Below are 19,754 nucleotides of genomic sequence, written 5' to 3'. Positions count from 1 at the left end.
AGAGAGAGTTTGTATATAGAGAGTTAATATTATCCTTCCCCTTTCTTTTCCATCAACTATAATTCTTTCTCTGAGAAAACTAAGTGTTCAGAAAGGAGAAATGGGTCAATCCAAAAACAAAAAGTAAAGAAAAGCAGAAACCATCACAATCTGTCACAACCCTTATGTACTGACCTTGAAATGAAAATCAATACTCAGGAAACTAGAATTACTAAATAATCCCTAAAAAATCAAGCAAGCTAGAAAGTGACCTCTAATTTCATCATGACAGGCTCGGGGGTTTTCGGGGACATTTTATGAGGAAGCCAAGAGGAAAAGCGAGTTGGCAAAGGAAATGCAAAGGCAGAGGGAAAGATGCATAGAGGATGAGCAGGAAGGCAGAGAAGATGGAGGGAGGCTAACGGGAGAGAGAGAGGAAAGGATGGTGGGGAAAGGAGAGAAGATGGAGGAGGGGAGGAAGGAACACATCACATGAAGTAAGGAGAGAAAAATACAAGGCGGGAGTTGGGGGGAGAGACAGAAGGAGAGGGGGATGGGGACTTCCCTGGTGGCACAGTGGTTAAGAATCCGCCTCCCAATGCAGGGCACACGGGTTCAAGTCCTGGTCCAGGGAGATCCCACATGCCACGGAGCAACTAAGCCCGTTCACTGCAACTACTGAACCTGTGCTCTAGAGCCTGTGAGCCACAACTACTGAGCCTGCGTGCCACAACTATGGAAACCCACGCACCTAGAGCCCATGTTCTGCAGCAAACAGAAGCCACCGCCGTGAGAAGCCTGCTCACCGCTGCGAAGAGTAGCTCCCGCTCGCCGCAACTAGAGAAAGCCCGCGCGCAGCAACGAAGACCCAACGCAGCCAAAAATAAATAAATAAATAAATAAATAAATAAATAAATAAAAGTAGAGGGGACAAGGCGGGTACAGACAAGCGAAAGGGAAAGTCGTGCACAGAGGGAAGACAAAGGGCGGGAGAGGAGCACAGAGAGATGGAAGTCTGGTCTATAGACCAATCTTATGGTTGCCAAGAGGGAGGCGGAGAAGGAGAGGGATGGACTGGGAGTTTGGGGTTAATAGATGCAAACGATTACATTTAGAATGGTTAAACAAAAAGGTCCTACTGTAGAGCACAGGGAACTATATCCAATCTCCTGGGATAAACCATAATGGAAAAGAATATAGAAAAAAGACTGTGTGTATGTGTATAACTGAGTCACTTTGCTGTACAGCAGAGATTGGCACACCATTGTAAATCAAATCTACTCCAATAAAAAATTTTTAAAAAGAGAGAGAGAGAGAGAGAGACATGTTCGGGGTGAGAAGGAGGGGCCAAGACTGTCAAACTCTTCCTTAGCAGCCACGGGATGAGCATCTGGCCTGTGTACTTACATACTTTAGATGATGGAAGACTCACTCCTTTGTAAGGGGACAGAGGGGAGAGAGAGATGAGAGCAGCACAGGTATGGGAAGGCCATGGGTCCAAGCGCCCAAGGAAGACTTGAGGCATAACAGAGGCAGATGGAGGGGGGTGTCCCTTAGGAGGGCAGAGAGCAAACAGGACAATCCAGAGATGACACCAGCAGAACCAGTCACGTCCATCCTCTCACCCCAGAGTCTCAGCCCTCACCTGAGTTGGAGACCAAATTCCTGACCTGCTTGGTAAATCCTGGCAGACTTGGGTACTTTCAGCTGGATTGGAGCTGGCCCAGGGCTGGGGGCTGGGGGCTGGGGGCTGGGGGGGACCTGCGAAGGATACAGGCTTCCTCCGTGTAGGGCACAGCGGCCGTGCTGCCATGGATGATGTAGCTGTAGAAGGAAACCTCGAGGGTGTAGCAATACGAAGTGTGGTCCAGCAGCCCACCGAGGAAGCGACGGCCAGTTCCTGCTTTCACGGCATCTCGGTTAAAGGACGTGCTGGACTGTGAAAGACAAAGAAGGGAGGAGAGAATCAGGGCTGGACACCTGCTGGCTATGGGACCTTGAGCGAGCACCTCTGGATCTCAGTTTCCTCATCTGAAAAGTGGGATGTGAATCCCACTTGGCAAGATTCTTATAAGGATGGATTAAATAGACAAACAATTAAATGAAAGCACCCAGCACAGTTCTTACGGCATAGTAACTGCCATTTAACAAAGATTTGTGGAAATTTGAATGGGGATAGATGGAGCAAGGAAAAGTAGACAGATAATAAGAATGATATTGCGATAATCAAGACTGAAATTTGGGCACTGCTTTCAACTTTATGATATTGTTTCCCATATAGTATCTCATTTAGGCTTCACCCCCCTCGCCAGGGGTGTCGTAATGTTTCCCCTCTAAGGTGAGGAAATGGAAGTTCATAGTAAGTGACACAGATCTGGACCAGGACTAAGTGACTCCAGACACCCCAACCCTCCTTCACAAAGCTCCCCCTCCGTTAGGGACAGCTGAACTCATGCTCAGCGTCACCACAGCACAGGGATCACAGCTCTTCTTTACTTGGGTGTCTACTACCCCCATCACAGTGGATAGAAAGGAAAGAGCCAGCAGCTCCGCATTTCAAGTCCTCTCTTCAAAAGTGTGTGAGATGTTAGGCAACTAGCCTTATTGGTCTGAGTCTCAGTTTCCTCATCTGTAAAGCGGTGGTAAACATCACATCTCTTTTACAGAGCTGTGAGGGTCAGTTTCCTTGTGGTTAGCAGGGCTGTCTATGCTAACCCATGGAAGTCTCAGTAAATGAAGAGCCTGGTTTTAATAAGAGAACGCATGTCCTGTTCAGCAGAATACAAGAGAAGAAGGAAAAGGGGGTGGGGAGGAAGAGGGAGAAAGAAAACAGCAAAACAAGACAGATATAGAGACACTGAAAGAAAGAGAGCTGTGTGTATGTATGTGTGTGCGCATTTTGACGTAAAGGAAAGGATCAGAAAATTAGAGTCTCAGATCAGAAAGGACTGTTGAAGTTGAAGCCCATGTAGTGAAATCCAACTCTCTCATTCTAGAGTTGGGTACTGAGAAGAGGGGAGACAGAGGCTGGACTAGGATAGATGACTTTGACCCAAGCCCTAAGCTCTCAAGGAGGCTGCAATGCAGGAACTCCATCAGGCAAGGCCAGAAATAAAGCTCCTAGACTACATCCTTTTTGTAGACCCTGGAAACCTCACCCCTGTGAGGGTCTCTGAAGTCTGTGGCCCAGCCTCCCGGAGAATCACAGTCTCCCAGGGTCTCCCCCAGAAGACCACACTCTGCTCTGAAACTGGAGTGGTTTCAAAAAGCCAAGGGTTGGCCATCTTCCAGAGATTCCCACAATAATAAGCATGGCTGTTTTTATCCCCGAGCTACTAATGAGCAGCCATCTCATTCTACCTGTTTCAGATGCTGAGGGACCTTGCCTTAGATACCCAACTTCTCTGGGCTTTAAGTGTCTCTTGGGTATAAAGTGTTGGATTGGGCTAAATAATCTCCCAGTTCCTTTCCTGGAGGGGCATTCCAAGATTCTGGGGTTCAAAGTACATCTTACCTCATGGAGAAATTCATCCTCTCTCCACTAATGTCTAGGCCTGAAGCAACGAGCAGGCACGTTTTCAGCTCAGCAACTTCAAAAATTGCCATGCCCTTTGTGGGCCTCTCCCCCTCTGGCCACACGGAAATAACAGGCCTCAGAGATTTCGTATCAAAACAAAGAAAAATGTGCAAAAACTCTTTCCCGAGTTTGCTTCCACCACAGGTTGATTCCCCCCCTTATCTTCCCTGCCATTTCTCAATATTACTTTTTGCTGCAAATTATTCTAACTGCCAGTCCACAGCCTCTCCAGTCCTTCCTGGCATGTAAGGGGGTAGTAACGACAGTGTCTGGAGTCTGTTGAGATCTTTACTGCCTGCAAAGTACTTTCATATCTATTACTGCGTTTGTCCTCCCAGGAAGAGATGAGGCAGGCAAGGCAAAAAATTATCACCCACAAATTACTGACAAAGAAATTGGGGCCCAGAAAGGGCTATGGAGGAAGAGGATGGTAGACATATGACCCCCGTCAGCAGACATGTTAGGCTGCTTCTCACAGAATGAAGGTCAAAGGTCTGTGAAAGCAGACCCTGGGCCAGGGTCTGGCCCTGGGAGATGCTCAGTGAGTTTCTTCTCTTGTTAACGCTGGAATCAGATCAACGAAACAAATGCCAGCTCCTCAGACAAACCAAGCGCTGTCTTTTCAGAGAGTCTCCCTCCCTGATGGGTGATGAGCTGCTTGCAGGTATGGGCAGAGCTTGTTTACCTCTATCTTCATCACCCACGCAAGACCCAGCACAGAGTAGGTGTCCTGTGAATGTTAAACAAAACTGAACAGAGTGAGGGGAAAGACAGGGAGGCGATGGGAGGGAAGGGGCAGTTTGGGGAGAGAAGCTGGGGCTGCCTGACAGAGAACTCTCCACTCACATAGGAGAAGTCCTCGGCATTCTGGCAGAGGAGCTTGGGGAAGATGGCCTGCCTCTGGAACCGTTCCTCATCTTCAAAGATGTTGCCATACATGAAGCCATTCATCATGGTGGAGTGGGCGTGGATGTCAATATAAAACTCCAGGCTTGTTTTCTGTTGAGAGAAAGGATAACAAATGAGACATCGGGGCCACAGAGTTTGCCTTAAACACACACACACACACACACACACACACACACACACACACACACACACACACACACATTTCCTTGTGAGCTAGCCCTATGTCTCCTCAGATGTAGCAACTAGGGCTTCCCTGGTGGCGCAGTGGTTGAGAGTCTGCCTGCCGATGCAGGGGACACGGGTTCGTGCCCCGGTCCGGGAAGATCCCACATGCCGCGGAGCGGCTGGGCCCGTGAGCCATGGCCGCTGAGCCTGCGCATCCGGAGCCTGCGCATCTGGAGCCTGTGCTCCGCAACGGGAGAGGCCACAACAGTGAGAGGCCCGAGTACCGCAAAAAAAATTTAAAAAAAAAAAAAAAAGATGTAGCAACTATCTGCAATGTGATTGGAGGGGTTGAGAGTAGCAAGGATCAATTTCTCCTTACTTTTATTTTTTTAATAAATTTATTTATTTATTTTTAAATTTTTGGCTGTGTTGGGTCTTTGTTGCTGCGTGCGTGCTTTCTCTTGTTGCGGTGTGCGGGCTTCTCATTGCGGTATCTTCCCTGTGGAGTACAGGCTCTAGGTGCACAGGCTTCAGTGGTTGTGGCACGTAGGCTCAGTAGTTGTGGCTCGCGGCTCTTGAGCACAGGCTCAGTATTTGTGGAGCATGGGCTTAGTTGCTCCGTGGCATGTGGGATCTTCCCGGACCAGTGGTCCAACCTGTGCCCCCTGCATCGGCAAGCAGATTCTTAACCATTTTGCCACCAGGGAGATACCTCTCCTTACTTTTAACACCATCCGCCTTCAGGGTCTCAGAGCACTACCATTAGCAGCCCTCTTTAGAGGTCTTCTGAAGTGACGCTACCTATCCAGAACAGTTAATACATTCATGTCTAAAGGCATTAGCAGAATTTGTTTCTCTGATTGATGAGAAACACCTTCAGGTGACATCATTGTATTTAAATTGGGCCTGCTAATGGTTTTGCCCCAAGTGGGCCATTTCTAGCTGAGGGAATCTGGGGTAAATCATGTACCCGCTTCAAAATTTTTATTTGAAAAATGGGTATTTTAATTCCAACCAATTATTATCCAATTATTATCATTTACTGCATAGTTAATGCATGCCAGACACCATTTGGGAGCTTTACATAGGACATCTTTGTTAATTCTTTTATTTAACCTCATTTCATGATGCCACACCTACTCCCCAATAATACATAGTGTATGGGAAAAAATAACCTTGTTGTCTATAAAGGTAATTGTGACTAGGCTGTCTCTGCTCTCTGCTCACATGTAATTAAGTCACTCCCTAGCTTGATGTAATGTTATTTGTTAACCTTCTCATCTATGAGCTCCCCGAAGGTAGGGGGATTTTCTGGAAAGCACCCAGTGCCTGTCCGTGAAGGATGCTCTGTAGCCAGATGCAAAATGAATGAATAAACCACCCAGCGGGATCATTCCAGACACTGCAATAGACTGCCAGGAATGGGGGAATTTTCAGGCCCTTAGAACTTCAATGTCCCTCAACTCTGACTTTCTCTTCCTATATATCTGTCCTTTCTGAGAGTAACATGGGAATAACGGGGACTGAAACCCAGGTCTCCTGACCCTTGACATAGTTAACGTATCACCGTTAATGGGTAACACTAGAAACAGCCAAGGCAAGACCTGGCTACCTTTCCATCTGCTTTCTAGCATGTAGTCCTGGGAAAGAAGAAAAATCCAGGCTTAGAAGAATTCTCCCTCCTTGGGACACTTTCAAACGAAGTTAAGACCAAATGAAAACCATGTTGCTTCTAGAATGTGGGCCTCATGACTGTCATTTCATTTGCCTCAGACTTGGAGTGAAAAATAATGTCTTGCTGAGCTCCCAGTTCTCTGGGTGGTGTAAGCTGCCTTCTGAGAGATACAAGATGCAGAGCTCTGTGTGATATTAAACTCATCATTTTCAGCTTTGGAGGTGGAATATGCAGTGAATCAACAGGAGCCCAATAAAAGTCATCTTTGCAATTTTATTTTCTTCAATTGTCTGTCTTTTCCTCCGAGCTTTTGATGAGCTGCAGAGGAAAGGAGGTGGTAGAGAGATGACTTAAGAAATGGGTAAGGAAAAACTGCAGTTTATATCTCTGGATGTGGGAGCTATTAGCAACCAGTTTCTCTGACATTTCCCAGATCAGCTCGGAGTGGGGAGGTTTCCTGCTTAAGGTCAGCCAGCAAGTTAGTGAAGGAATAAGAATTAGAACCTGGCTCCTCCGAAAACCAGTCTGGAGTGGCTTCCACTGCCCCATCCTGACACCTGGCGCCTAATGTGATTTTACTTTAAATAACCGTAAAGTGAATTTTATTGATTGATTTACCTGGTTCAAAAGTCAATAAGATATGAAAGAATTTACAATGAACAATCTCCCTTCTACCCCTGTCCTCCAGGCACCCAGGCACACTCCCCAGAGGCATCTCACATTACCAGTTTCTCATATAAACTTCCAGAGATCATTTACACACCAACGAGTAAACATTCCTCCCCCAAACCCCTTTGCCCCCTTTTGCACACAAAAGGTAGCACACGAAAAACACGTCATTTGGGGAATTCCCTGGCAGACCAGTGGTTAGGACTCTGCTTTTCACCGCTGAGGGCCTGGGTTCAGTCCCTGCTTGGGGAACTAAGATCCTGCAAGCCGCGTGGTATAAAAACACAATTAAAAATAAAAAATAAAACCACAATTTTTGGATCAACTTTCTTCCCTCTCAACATATTTTAGAGATAATTCTTTCTCAGTACGTGGTTACCTCATTTTTTTAAACAGTCATATATAAACTAGCCAGTTCCCCACTGACAGACATTTGTTTCCAACCTTCTGTTACAGTCTTAGTGATTGACTCTGTTATAAACACCATTTCACACATATACAATTATACGTAGGATAAATTCCTAGAAGTAGAATTTCTGGGTCCTATGTGCATTTTGTGATTCTGATCAACATTGATGAACTGACCTCCTAAGAAGGACCAGTTTACAATCGTAGCAATGTATAACAGCATCAGTTTCATGATTACCTTGCAAACATGGATGTGATCAAACTCTTTGATACTTTCCAATTTGGTGGTGAAAATGGTATCTAAGATTAGTTTTAATCTGAATTTCTTTTAGTATAATTATCTTTTATTATATGGTTATTACTTTTCACATATTTAGGAACTATTAGCCTTTTCTTTTCTATGAATTCTCTGTTCATTTCCGTTGTTCATTTTAAAAATTGGGTTTCAGGGCTTTATTCCTTATTGATTTATAGAAACTATATACTAGAGAAATCAGCCTTTGTGTGTAGTATAAAAATATTTTTGCTCAGTTTGTCATTTGTCTTTTAACTTTACATCTGCTAGTACTCTTTTTCCATGTGGAAATTTTTAATGCTAACTTTTTAGACAGATTTATCAGCCTTTTGTGGTTTCTGGGTTGAATTCTTTCATTGTTTCTTCTACTATTTCTATTGTTTCACTTCTTATATTTAAAGATTTCATTTCAATTTTAATTTACATGGATGTAGGGTGTGAGGTAAGGGTTAAACTTTATTGCCCCATACCATTTATCAAATTGTGCATCTTTTCCCCAGTGACTTGAAAAGCCATCTTTACCATATAATTTTTTTGTATGTATTTGGGTTGATTGTTGGACTTTCTATTCTCTTCTAATCATTTGTCTAGTCATGTGTCAGTACTACACAATTTTAATTATGTTACATTTATAATGTATGTTAATATTTGGAGGGCTAGTATTACCTCATTATGCTTCTTTCCCCATACTTTCCTGTATTTTCTTGCATATTTTTCTATACAATCTTTGTAATTAGCTTCTTTAATTTTCCTTGCTCCCCCAATCCTGTCAAGACTCTTATCACTTTGAGGCTTCCAATCCAAGAATATGCTTTGATTTTCCATTTATTCCATTTTCTTTGGGATACAGCAGAAAGTTTTAATAGCTTTTTTTTTTTTTTCTTTCTTCATATAGACCTTGAACATTCTTTTTGATGCCAAGGCAGTTTATATTTTTAGTTGTTGTTGTAAACATGATATCTTCCATTAAATCTTCTAACTGGTAGTTCTTTATACATATAAAGGCTCTGATTTTCAATGGTTTAAATATGTACCCAGACACCTCACTAATTCTATTAGTTCTTATAATAATTTCTCATTTTTTTTTGAGTTTTCATTCATTTGCTTACTTATTCAACAAATAACCACTGAATACCTACTATGTGTCATATAGTGTTCTAGGCACTGGGAATATGCACCAGGGAGTTTTCTGGGCACTCGGATATATCAATGAACACAACAGAAAGCTCCTGATCTCAAAGAGTTTACATTCTATGGGAGAGAAAGAAAATAAACCAATTAATATAAATACTAGATGTCAGGAGGTATAAATGCCATGGAAACAAATAAAGCATAGTAAGAGAATAGAAAGTAATAGAGGTTCTGGAAAAACAGAGACTTGAATGGAGTAGGAGAGTTAGTTTTTGTTTTTTTGTTTGTTTTTTTTTTTTTTTGCGGTATGCGGGCCTCTCACTGTTGTGGCCTCTCCCGTTGTGGAGCACAGGCTCCGGATGCGCAGGCCTAGCGGCCATGGCTCACGGACTTAGTTGCTCCGCGGCATGTGGGATCTTCCCGGACCAGGGCACGAACCCGTGTCTCCTACATCGGCAGGCGGATTCTCAACCACTGCGCCACCAGGGAAGCCTGGAGAGTTAGTTTTGAGGATATCAGGTTAATAGTCTTCCCAGTAGAAGAAGTAAATGTACTTGGCATGTTCAAGGAACAGCCAGGAGGTGAGGATGACTGAGGTGAATAAAGGGGACAGTATTTTCCAGGTTTGCAATCTTATCACATACACTTAGCAATTTTGTCTCCTCTTTTCGAGTTTTTATGCTTCTAATTTCTTTTTTGTATCTACCTGCATTGGCTAGTATCTTCAAAACAATGTTAAAGGACTATTTAGTTTCTAAGATCCCCTCCCACTCTGAGAGTCTAAATTCTACCTGGAGTAGAAAAAGATCTAGGGAATTTGCCTGCATAGGGTCTGAGTTTGAAATCTTAGTTCTTTTCCCTCTTCATTACACATATTTAGCACTATGCTGGAAATGCCAAAGACCACAAATACTAATTTCCTCATCATCCTTATGATGTTTTGTACCTAAACTGGCTTTATGGACTTATGTTGGTTCATTAGAATGGAGAAGGAAAGGCAGAGCAGAGTTCCTACCTCTGTTTACATCTAATGTAAACATAATCTGTGACCACGAATAAGTAGCAGCTCTTCACTGTGCCTCAGTTTCCCCATCTTTAAAAGTGGCTGTTGGATGAGAGAGAAAAGATATGGCTTTCTTAAACTTTTTATGATTTCTTCTCATGCTCAGTTAAAATAAATCCCTCCTTCTCCAAACAGCTTCTTGCTTGGGCTTTGATGTCAGTACTTGTTACTGTAATCTGGCTGAAAAGTATGTCTGTCTGCCTATGAGCTCTTTGAGGATAGGGACCATGTCTGATTCGAGTTCCATCTCTTTCTTAGTCTACTACAATAGCTTCTGACCTGGTTTTTTTGCTGCTTCTAAGTGACCTTTTAAAATGCAAACAAGGGACTTCCCTGGTGGTTCAGCAGTTAAGACTCCATGCTCCCAATGCAGGGGGCCCAGGTTTGATCTCTGGGCAGGGAACTAGAGCCCACATGCTGCAACTAAGAGCCGCATGCCGCAACTAAAGATCCCACACACTAAAACTAAAAGATCCTGCACTTCACAGCTAGATATCCTGCACACTGCAACGAAGACCACGCATGCTGCAACAAAGATCCTGCATGCCAAAACAAAGACCTGGTGCAGCCAAATAAATAAAATAAATACTTTTATTAAAAAAAAATTTATTGGGGTATAGCAGTTTTACAATGGTGTGTTAGTTTCTACTGTACAGCAAAGTGAAGTAGAGTTCCCTGTGCTATATAGCAGGTTCTTATTAGTTATCTATTTTATACCTATTAGTGTATATATGTCAATCCCAATCCATCCAATGCCTCCCTCCCCTGCTGTCTGCTATAGGTGTCCATACACTTGTTCTCTACATCTGTGTCTCTATTTCTGCCTTGCAAGCTGGTTCATCTGTACCATTCTTCTAGATTCCACATATATGTGTTATATACGATGTTTGTTTTTCCCTTTCTGACTTATTTCACTCAGTATGACAGTCTCTAGGTCCATCCATGTCTCTTCTACAAATGACCCAATTTCTTTCCTTTTGATGGTTGAGTAATATTCCACTGTATACACATAACACATCTTCTTTATGCATTCTTCAGTCGATGGACATTAAGGTTGCTTCCATAACTTGGCTATTGTAAAGACTGCTGCAATGAATATTGGGGTGCATGTGACTTATTGAATTTTGGTTTTCTCTGGGTATATGCCCAGTAGTGGGAATGCTGGGTCATATGGTAATTCTATTTCTACTTTTTTAAGGAACCTCCATACTGTTCTCCATAGTGGCTGTATCAATTTACATTCCTACCAACAGTGCAAGAGGGTTCCTTTTTTCTGCACATCCTCTCCAGCATTTATTATTTGTAGATTTTCTGATGATGCCCATTCTAACAGGTGTGAGGTGATACCTCATTGTAGTTTTGATTTGCATTTCTTTAATAATTAGTAATGTTAAGCAGCTTCTAATGTGCCTCTTGGCCAGCTGTATGTCTTCTTTGGAGAAATGTCTAGTTAGATCTTCTGCCACTATTTTGATTGGGTCGTTTGTTTTCTTGATATTAAGTTGCATGAGCTGTTTATATATTTTGGAGATTAATCCTTTGTCCATTGATTTATTTGCAAATATTTTCTCCCATTCTTAGGGTTGTCTTTTTGTCTTGTTTATAGTTTCCTTTGCTGTGCAAAAGCTTTTAAGTTTCATTAGGTCCCATTTGTTTATTTTTGGTTTTATTTCCATTACTCTAGGAGGTGGGTCAAAAAACATCTTGCTGTGATTTATGTCAAAGAGTGGTCTTTTTATGTTTTCCTCTAAGAGTTTTATAGTGTCCGGTCTTACATTTAGTTCTTTAATCCATTTTGAGTTTATTTTTGTGTATGGTGTTAGGGAGTGTTCTAATTTCATTCTTTTACATGTAGCTGTCCAGTTTTCCCAGCCCCACTTATTGAAGGGACTGTCTGTTCTCCATTGTATATCATTGCCCCCTTTGTCAAAGATTAGTTGACCATAGGTGCGTGGGTTTATCTCTGGGCTTTCTATCCTGTTCCATTGATCTATATTTCTGTTTTTGTGTCAGTATCATATTGTCTTGATTAGCTTTGTAGTAGAGTCTGAAGTCAGGGAGTCTGATTCCTCCAGGTCCGTTTTTTTTTTTTTTCTCAAGAGTGCTTTGTCTATTTGGGGTCTTTTGTGTCTTCATACAAATTTTAAGATTTTTTTCTAGTTCTGTAAAAAAATGCCATTGGTAATTTGATAGGGATTGCATTGAATCTGTAGATTGCTTTGTGTAGTATAGCCATTTTCACAATATTGATTCTTCCAGTCCAAGAACATGGTATATCTCTCCATTTGTTTGTGTCATCTTTGATTTCTTTCATCAGTGTCTTATAGTTTTCTGAGTACAGGTCTTTTACCTCCTTAGGTAGGTTTGTTCCTAGGTATTTTATTCTTTGTGTTGCAATGGTGAAAAATCTTCCAACGAACAAAAGTCCAGGACCAGAGGGCTTCACAGGTGAATTCTATCAAACATTTAGAGAAGAACTAACACCCATCCTTCTCAAACTCTTCCAAAAGTTTGCAGAGGAAGGAACCCTCCCAAACTCATTCTACAGGGCCACCATCACCCTGACACCAAAACCAGACAAAGCTACTACAAAAAAAGAAAATTACAGACCAATATCACTGATGAATATAGATGCAAAAATCCTCAACAAAATACTAGCAAATAGAATCTAACAACACATTAAAAGGATCATACACCCTGATCAAGTGGGATTTATCCCAGGGATGCAAGCATTCTTCAATATAAGCAAATCAATCAATGTGATACACCATATTAACAGACTGAAGGATAAAAACCATATGATCATCTCAATAGATGCAGAAAAAGCTTTTGGCAAAATTCAACACCCATTTATGATAAAAACTCTCCAGAAAGGGGGCATAAAGGGAACCTACCTCAACATAATAAAGGTCATATAGAACAAACCCACAGCAAACATCATTCTCAATGGTGAAAAACTGAAAGCATTTCCTCTAAGATTTCCTCTAAGACAAGGATGTCCACTCTCGCCACTATTATTCAACATAGTTTTGAAAGTCTTAGCCACAGCAATCAGAGAAGAAAAAGAAATAAAAGGAATCCAAATTGGAAAAGAGAAAGTAAAACTGTCACTGTTTGCAGATGACATGATACTATACATAGAGAATCCTAAAGATGCTACCAGAAAACTACTAGTTATTCAGTGAATTTGGTAAAGTTGCAGGATACAAAATTAACACAGAGAAATCTCTTGCATTCCTATACACTAACAACAAAAGGTCAGAAAGAGAAATTAAGGAAAATAAATATTTTTTAAGAAAAATTTTAAAATAAATAAATAAATAAAATGCAAACAAATTGGGACTTCCTTGGCAGCCCAGTGGTTAAGATTCTGTGTTTCCACTGCAGGGTCGCAGGTTCAATCCCTGGTTGGGGAACAGGGATCCCACATGCCATGTGGCATAACCAAAAATAAATAAAAAAATAAAATTCTCTAGTTAAAACTGTTCTACCATTCCCTGTTGCTCACAGTATAGAGTCCAAACCCCTTAATATATTTGCATAGGTCCTGCGTGATCTGGCCCCTGTCTAGTCTCAGCTCTTGCCAATTCTGGTCTGATATTCTACACTCCAGTCCTATGGTGCTGCTTGGAGTACTTCAAACCTCTACCCTTGTGACTTTTGTCTCCATATTTACACACAATGAATGTCTTCTCTGCCTGGAATACATGATCTCTTTATCTGGCTAACTCTGACACAACCTTAATATTTAAAGCAGAAACTAAGTGGATGCTCACCAGTTCCATTTCCTTTTCCTGGACCATGGAAGACATCTCCCAGTCTACTTTGATATATGGTTAGGATCAAATGGGATGTGGGCAGTGGTAACAAGTGTCACTTCCAAGCCTGGCCATTAAACTTGTACACAATCACCCACATTCTTGCTCTTGTGCATGGAAGCTACATGTAAAAACAATGGTATCGTAAGAAGGAAAAAGGCTACGTAGGGCTTCCCTGGTGGCACAGTGGTTGAGAGTCCGCCTGCCGATGCAGGGGACACGGCTTCGTGCCCTGGTCTGGGAAGATCCCACATGCCACGGAGCGGCTGGGCCCGTGAGCCATGGCCGCTGAGCCTGCGCATCCAGAGCCTGTGCTCCGCAATGGGAGAGGCCACAACAGTGAGAGGACTGAGTACCGCAAAAAAAAAAAATAAAAAAGGCTAGGTAGTAAGAAGGATAAGGTTTAGGTCGCTGAATCAACACTGAGAGGAAAATTACCAGGCGAGTCACCTGACCTGCATTAGATTGTGATGAACCTTTACTATATTAAGCCACTGAGATTTGGGGATTGCTTGTTATAGCATCTAATATTAGTCATCCAACTGGTACAAAATGTAAATTCAAATAGCCTTATTTTATCCTTCAGGGATGAGTTAACAGCCTCCTCTGTGCTCTCATAATTCTCTCTCCTGGCACTGGCCACATGGCGTAATAATGCTTTGTTTATCTCCATCTACCATTAGAATGTGGACTCTTTCAGGGCAGGGACCATACATTGCTGATTTTTTAAATCCACAGGACCAGAGCAAGGCCTGGTATATAGTAGGTTATCATTAGAGGTCTGGTAAGGGAATGAATAGAAAATGAATCAGTAAATTGATGGAATAATGAGTGAATTAAATGAATGAACAGCTGCATCTGAATGTTTTTCCAGCAGTCAAATGAGGTACTTTTCTGTGGCTGTGTCAGAGCAAGGGGCGTGCAGCTAAGTCAGGGCCCTTTATTACAGTTTGGGATTGAGAATAGAAGCGGGGACAGCATCTCTGTTCTTTCCTTCTGAACTTAAGAAACTTAATTAAAACCGAGCGATGAAGGGCTGTCCCCTTGCCAGCAGCCAACAGCTCATCCTGCAATCAGGAGCCTAAAGAGTAAATTAAAATCAGTGCCAATAAAATTAAAACTACCTTAGGGCATATTTGGAACATAATTTAGTGTGGAGTTTGCTTCCTCCTAGACACCGGGAAGGAAATGCGTTATTTTGTTGTTGTTGTTGTTTTCTTGGGGTTTTTCTCCCTTACATTCTGAGCTGCTTCCCTGCTTCACATCAGGTGGCATAAGTCAAAGCCTGAGCTTGGTGCTATGATGTGGGCTGAGTCCTCCACATTAGGGCAGCACTTCAGGGTGGACCACATATTCAATCCAATGAAAGAAGGGAAACCCAACCCAGAAAGGGCAGAGAGATTTATCTCAGGCTTGGAGATGAGAAAGAAACTGAAGCTTAGGTGGGGATAAGGACAAGTTGAGGAGGGTAAACTGCTTTAGTGTTCCCTGAGTATAGCGGAGGGAGCTGAAGCCAAGAGAGTTTGGAGAGTTTAAGTAAGTCGCCCCAGTGGATGCAGCAGGAAGTGGAGAGACTCAAACCTAGGCTCTGGTTACAAGCCACGCAAGGCATCCTGCTGTGCTCGCAGGAGCTGGCGGTCCAGCAAGGCAATCGCCCTCATCCCAGGAAGGAAGCTTAGGCTTAACCTCTCAGAAAGGTTGGGGGGGCGGTGAGAGCAAGGAGGGTTAGAGAACTTCCAGAAAACTCCCCTGCTCAGATTTGCCCGAGGCAGCTCTTTCCCCATGGACCTAGGCAAAAAAGCCCCAAGTCTATTTTTTTTATTATCACCTAAACTATCTCCCTCTCTGTTTTTCAGAAGTTAAAGTAGATACTTATGGAAGTCAGGGTGCGTGTCCTAAAGCAGGAAGGAGAAATTTTAAGAAAAATAGAGAATTATTTCCTTAAAAACAACTGAGCAGGACTTCCCTGGTGGCGCAGTGGTTAAGAATCCACCTGCCAATGCAGGGGACACGGGTTTGCGCCCTGGTCCGGGAAGACCCCACATGCCGTGGAGCAACTATGCCAGTGAGCCACAACTACTGAGCCTGTGCTCTAGAGCCCGTGTGCCACAACTACTGAGCCTGCGCACTGGAGCTCACGAGGTACAACTACCAAAACCCGTGTGCCCAGAGCTTGTGCTCCACAACGAGAGAAGCCACTGCAATGAGAAGCCCATGCACAGCAGTGAAGAGTAGCCCCTGCTCACCACAACTAGAGAAAGTCCGCGTGCAGCAACGAAGACCCAACACAGCCAAAAATAAAAATTAATTAATTAATTAATTGAAAAAAAACAAAAAAAACAACTGAGCAACTCTAAGAGACAAAATGATGTCCTTTATCACACATAGCCTAGATCTCTGAAGTTGCCCAGTTAAGGCTTCTCTCCTCTCCCTGAGTGTGGCTGGACCGACATTCCTGCCACACAAAAAAAGCATGGAATGAATCAATGGGGACAAAAGGAGGAACAACCACAAAAGAAACCCAGGCAGCCAGCCTAGGGCACCAAGGGGACGTGCTATGGCTCTTGGTCTCCTGCTTCTCTTCTCTTTACTCTCCAGCCTTGCTGACACCCGCCCCCCTTCCCCACCACCTCCCCATAACTTCCCCAGGACATTCAGGCTCTCCTCTCTGTGCTTCTGTGTCTGCTACTCCTGTGGCGGGGGGTTGGGGGGGGGCTGCCTACTCCCCCTCCCTTTCCCCTCCTGGTAACTTCTTTCTCATCTTTCACTGACAGGCCCAACAGCCTCTTATCTGTGTAGCCTTCCTTTACTCTCCCAGGGACAGCAGCTCTCTTTTCTGGACTCCCACAGATTTTTAAAATACTCTTCTGTCAAGGTGTTTATCATCCAGTTTTTTCATTCATTTAACAAATATTTACTATGAACCTACTACGTTCCAGGACCTGGGGGTGAACAAGACAGAAGAGGTTCCTGCCTTTGGGCAGCTGGCCTCCGGGTGGGGGACGACTTGCCATGAACAGCAGCTAAGCAAGGTGACGGCAGATTGTAACGCATGCTAGGAATGCATGCGGTGAGCCACAGGATGGTGAATAAGTGAGTGGACGGGGCAGGGTCTACTTGAGATAGTGTGATCAGGAAAGGCTTCTGATATTTGAGCTGAGCCTTGAAGGATGAAAACCACAAGCCATTCAATGAGGCCAGCAAGAGAATTCTGGGTAAATAAAGGCTCTGAAGCAAGGATGAACGTGGTATTTTCAAAGACCAGAGGAAAGGCCAATGGCTGCATCATGATTATTATTGGAGGTGAGCCTGGAGAGGCTTATAGGGTCCAGCTCATGCAGGGCCTTGCAGGCCAGAGTCAGAGTTTGGAGTGTCTCCTATGTACGGTGGAAGCCATCTCAGTAGGGGAATGCTGTAAACAGATCGCCCTGCCTGCGGTATAGATCATGGATTTTAGTGGTGCATGAGTAGAAGTAGATGTACTGGTGTCTCCTAAGAGATCATAGTAGCTTGGATTGAAGTGGTGACAGTAGAGATGAAAAGAGAGGGACATATCTGATAAATATTTTGGCCACACCTCTATAGGACCTGCACACGGTTTCTGTGCAAGAAGAACCAAAGATGGATCAAGGGGTTATGCCTTGAGCAACTGAGCAGATAGTGGTGCGGTGGAGAGAGATGGAGGAAACTGGTATGCAGACCAGCTGGGAGGGTGGTGAGGAGTTCAGGAGTTCTGATGTGGATCTCTGCATTTGCAATGACCCTCAGATACCAATGTCAGGTAGGCAGTTAAATATATGAAAATGGAGCCCTGGGGAGAAGACTGGACTAGAGATGTAAATGTGGGCATCATTAGCGTGGAGGTGCTACTTAACATCACTGGGGGAGAGTGTGGATCCAGAAGAGGTCCCAAGATTGAGCCTGGGACCTGCTAAGGTTGAGACTTTGGGTAAAGGAAGAAGCAAAGGAGACTGGGCAGTGACCAGAGAAGGAGGAAGTAAAAAGGACAGTGTGGTTTCATGAAAACCAAGAGAAAAAAAAAAAAAAAGAAAAGAAAGAAAAGAAAGGTTTTAAGAAGGAGGGGGGAGTGGTCTGTGAATCTGGTAAAGGCTGGGACCATGCCTGGCTCACCTCTGCATCCCCAGGGTGTATTATAGGGCCCAGCACTCAATAAGTCATCAGGGACATTTGCTGAGTGACAAAATAAGTAAGTGAATGAATGGACCAGGTATCCTGCACTCAGAGAAAGGGGCTGTGCGGGGTGTGGTGTTAGGAGTCTCAGGGCCTAGATTCTAGTTAGCGGAGCTATGGAGGGAGGATAATAATAACAGTATGGCACTTACTACCTGCCAGGCACTCATGAACCCTCCCACAACCCTGTTTGATAGAAACATCATTTACAAGTGAGGAAACTAAGGCATAGCGAGGTTAAGTAACTTTCAAGGGATTCCCCCAGACCACATGGCGGTAACTGGCGGGACCCAAATAGTCTGGCTCTACCATCCATGCTCTTAACCATGACCCCATCATCAAAAGCTGGTGATATTTATTAAGTGCTTCCGATGTATGGTCTTGTAATAAAAATCCTGTGCAGGAAGCATTGTTATCAAACTGAGACAAAGAGTTCACAAGGGGCAGAGCTGAAATTCAAACCCATGTCTTTGTGATCTAGGGCTAAGCTGTTCATCTCTAAGCTATTCAGAACCCCCAGCCTCTGCATCTGTGGCCTCTTGGGCCTCAGCAGAATAAACGTCAGGGCAAAGGAAATTTGTGAGAGTAATGCTTAGGTGTGGGGATAAAGCATCAGTAGCAGCAAGGTGAAGAGTAAAAATAGTTTTCTACTCTTACGATCCTACTCTACTTAGAAATTAAAAGTAGGATGTACATGTAAATGGAGGCATGTCTACATCTCTTCCAAGGATCCGGGAAGAGCCAGGTCTGGCCTGGCAGGATGGAGACTTCCTTGGCTTCCATCCCTTCCTCCACTCCTGCCTAGAAAAAGGGAGAAAGAGCAAAGACTCAGCACAAGCGGTCTGGGTTCATAACAGACCTTCCCAGAACAAAAGAAGAACTGCTGACCTCTGTCTCCTGCCTACTGTAGCAGTGATTGGTGACCCCCATGTTGACTGAGACAATGATGATGATGATAGAAAAGGGTAGTCACAAAAGTTCCATGGTTTGGGGATCTGGCAGACTTGGCTTCAAGTGTCAGCTTAGCCATGGGAGGCTTTATGACCTACACCTCAGTTTCCTCATCTAAAAATTGGGGATAATAATCCCAACCTCACAGGGTTTCCATGAAGTTGAATGAGGTGACTGGCTTTGCACCTGGCAAAACATCTGGCAGATTATACACTCTCTACACATTCTTTTCAGTCATACAGTGATACTTCATTCAAGTGATACTTCGTTCAAGTGCTGTGCTTGGCACCAAGGATATGGACCTCTTTGAGTTCAAAACTTTCCAGGGAAGATGGACATTTAAAGAGTAATTGCATGTGCAACGGAAGACTCAAAAACAGGTGCAGGGGCTACAGGAGCATAGAAGTGAGAGGGGCTTGGGAAACCAGCTTACATAAATGTAAATTTCTTCCTTGTTCAATAGAACATCTACTGACAATAACCATTATCTTGCACATTTGTAGAGTTTAAAAACCATTCTCACACCAATGAGTTCATTTGATTTTCTCAACAATTCACTAAGGTAAATAAGATCGCGGTCTTAGTTTCTCAGAAGAAGCTCCGAGACAGACTTGTCAAGATCTCATAGCAGGTTAGGGTCTGAACTGGGATTCTAACTTACATCACACTGCTTCCAAAGCCTCTGCTTGATTCTCACCCTTGGGGGTCACCCCAGGTGTTCACTCCTGCATCTAGAGTGGACATAGATACAAATGGAAAAGCCAGGCCTTCCTGCAGAAAGCCCCAGTCTGAGCAAGAAGATGAGACAAAACAAGAAAAGGACTGAGATATAATATTTAAGTGTGTGAGAGCTGAGGGACATCTTAATTTCATAATTAAAAGTTAATGTTACTTCATTATAAATCAAAGGCTGATGAAACTAG

General features: G+C 43.4%; 1 protein-coding gene across 5 annotated transcripts in view; it reads right to left on the bottom strand.

The window, feature by feature from the left end:
* AGBL4 (AGBL carboxypeptidase 4) overlaps positions 1 to 19,754 on the bottom strand; it is a 1,382,976-nt gene that overhangs the window by 68,471 nt on the left and 1,294,751 nt on the right. For all 5 annotated transcript variants that reach the window (XM_067008185.1, XM_067008176.1, XM_067008173.1 and 2 more), the window contains 2 exons: positions 4,403 to 4,555; positions 1,754 to 1,916 (listed from right to left, as the gene is read on the bottom strand). In XM_067008185.1, the coding sequence (XP_066864286.1) occupies positions 1,754 to 1,916; positions 4,403 to 4,555 (316 nt within the window). The remainder of the gene's footprint in view (positions 1 to 1,753; positions 1,917 to 4,402; positions 4,556 to 19,754) is intronic.

The sequence above is a fragment of the Kogia breviceps genome, chromosome 1 (genome assembly GCF_026419965.1).
Source record: "Kogia breviceps isolate mKogBre1 chromosome 1, mKogBre1 haplotype 1, whole genome shotgun sequence".
Lineage (NCBI taxonomy): Eukaryota > Metazoa > Chordata > Mammalia > Artiodactyla > Physeteridae > Kogia > Kogia breviceps.
The sequence above is the reverse complement of the archived record's forward strand: the minus strand, read 5'-3'. Positions and strand labels throughout refer to the sequence as shown.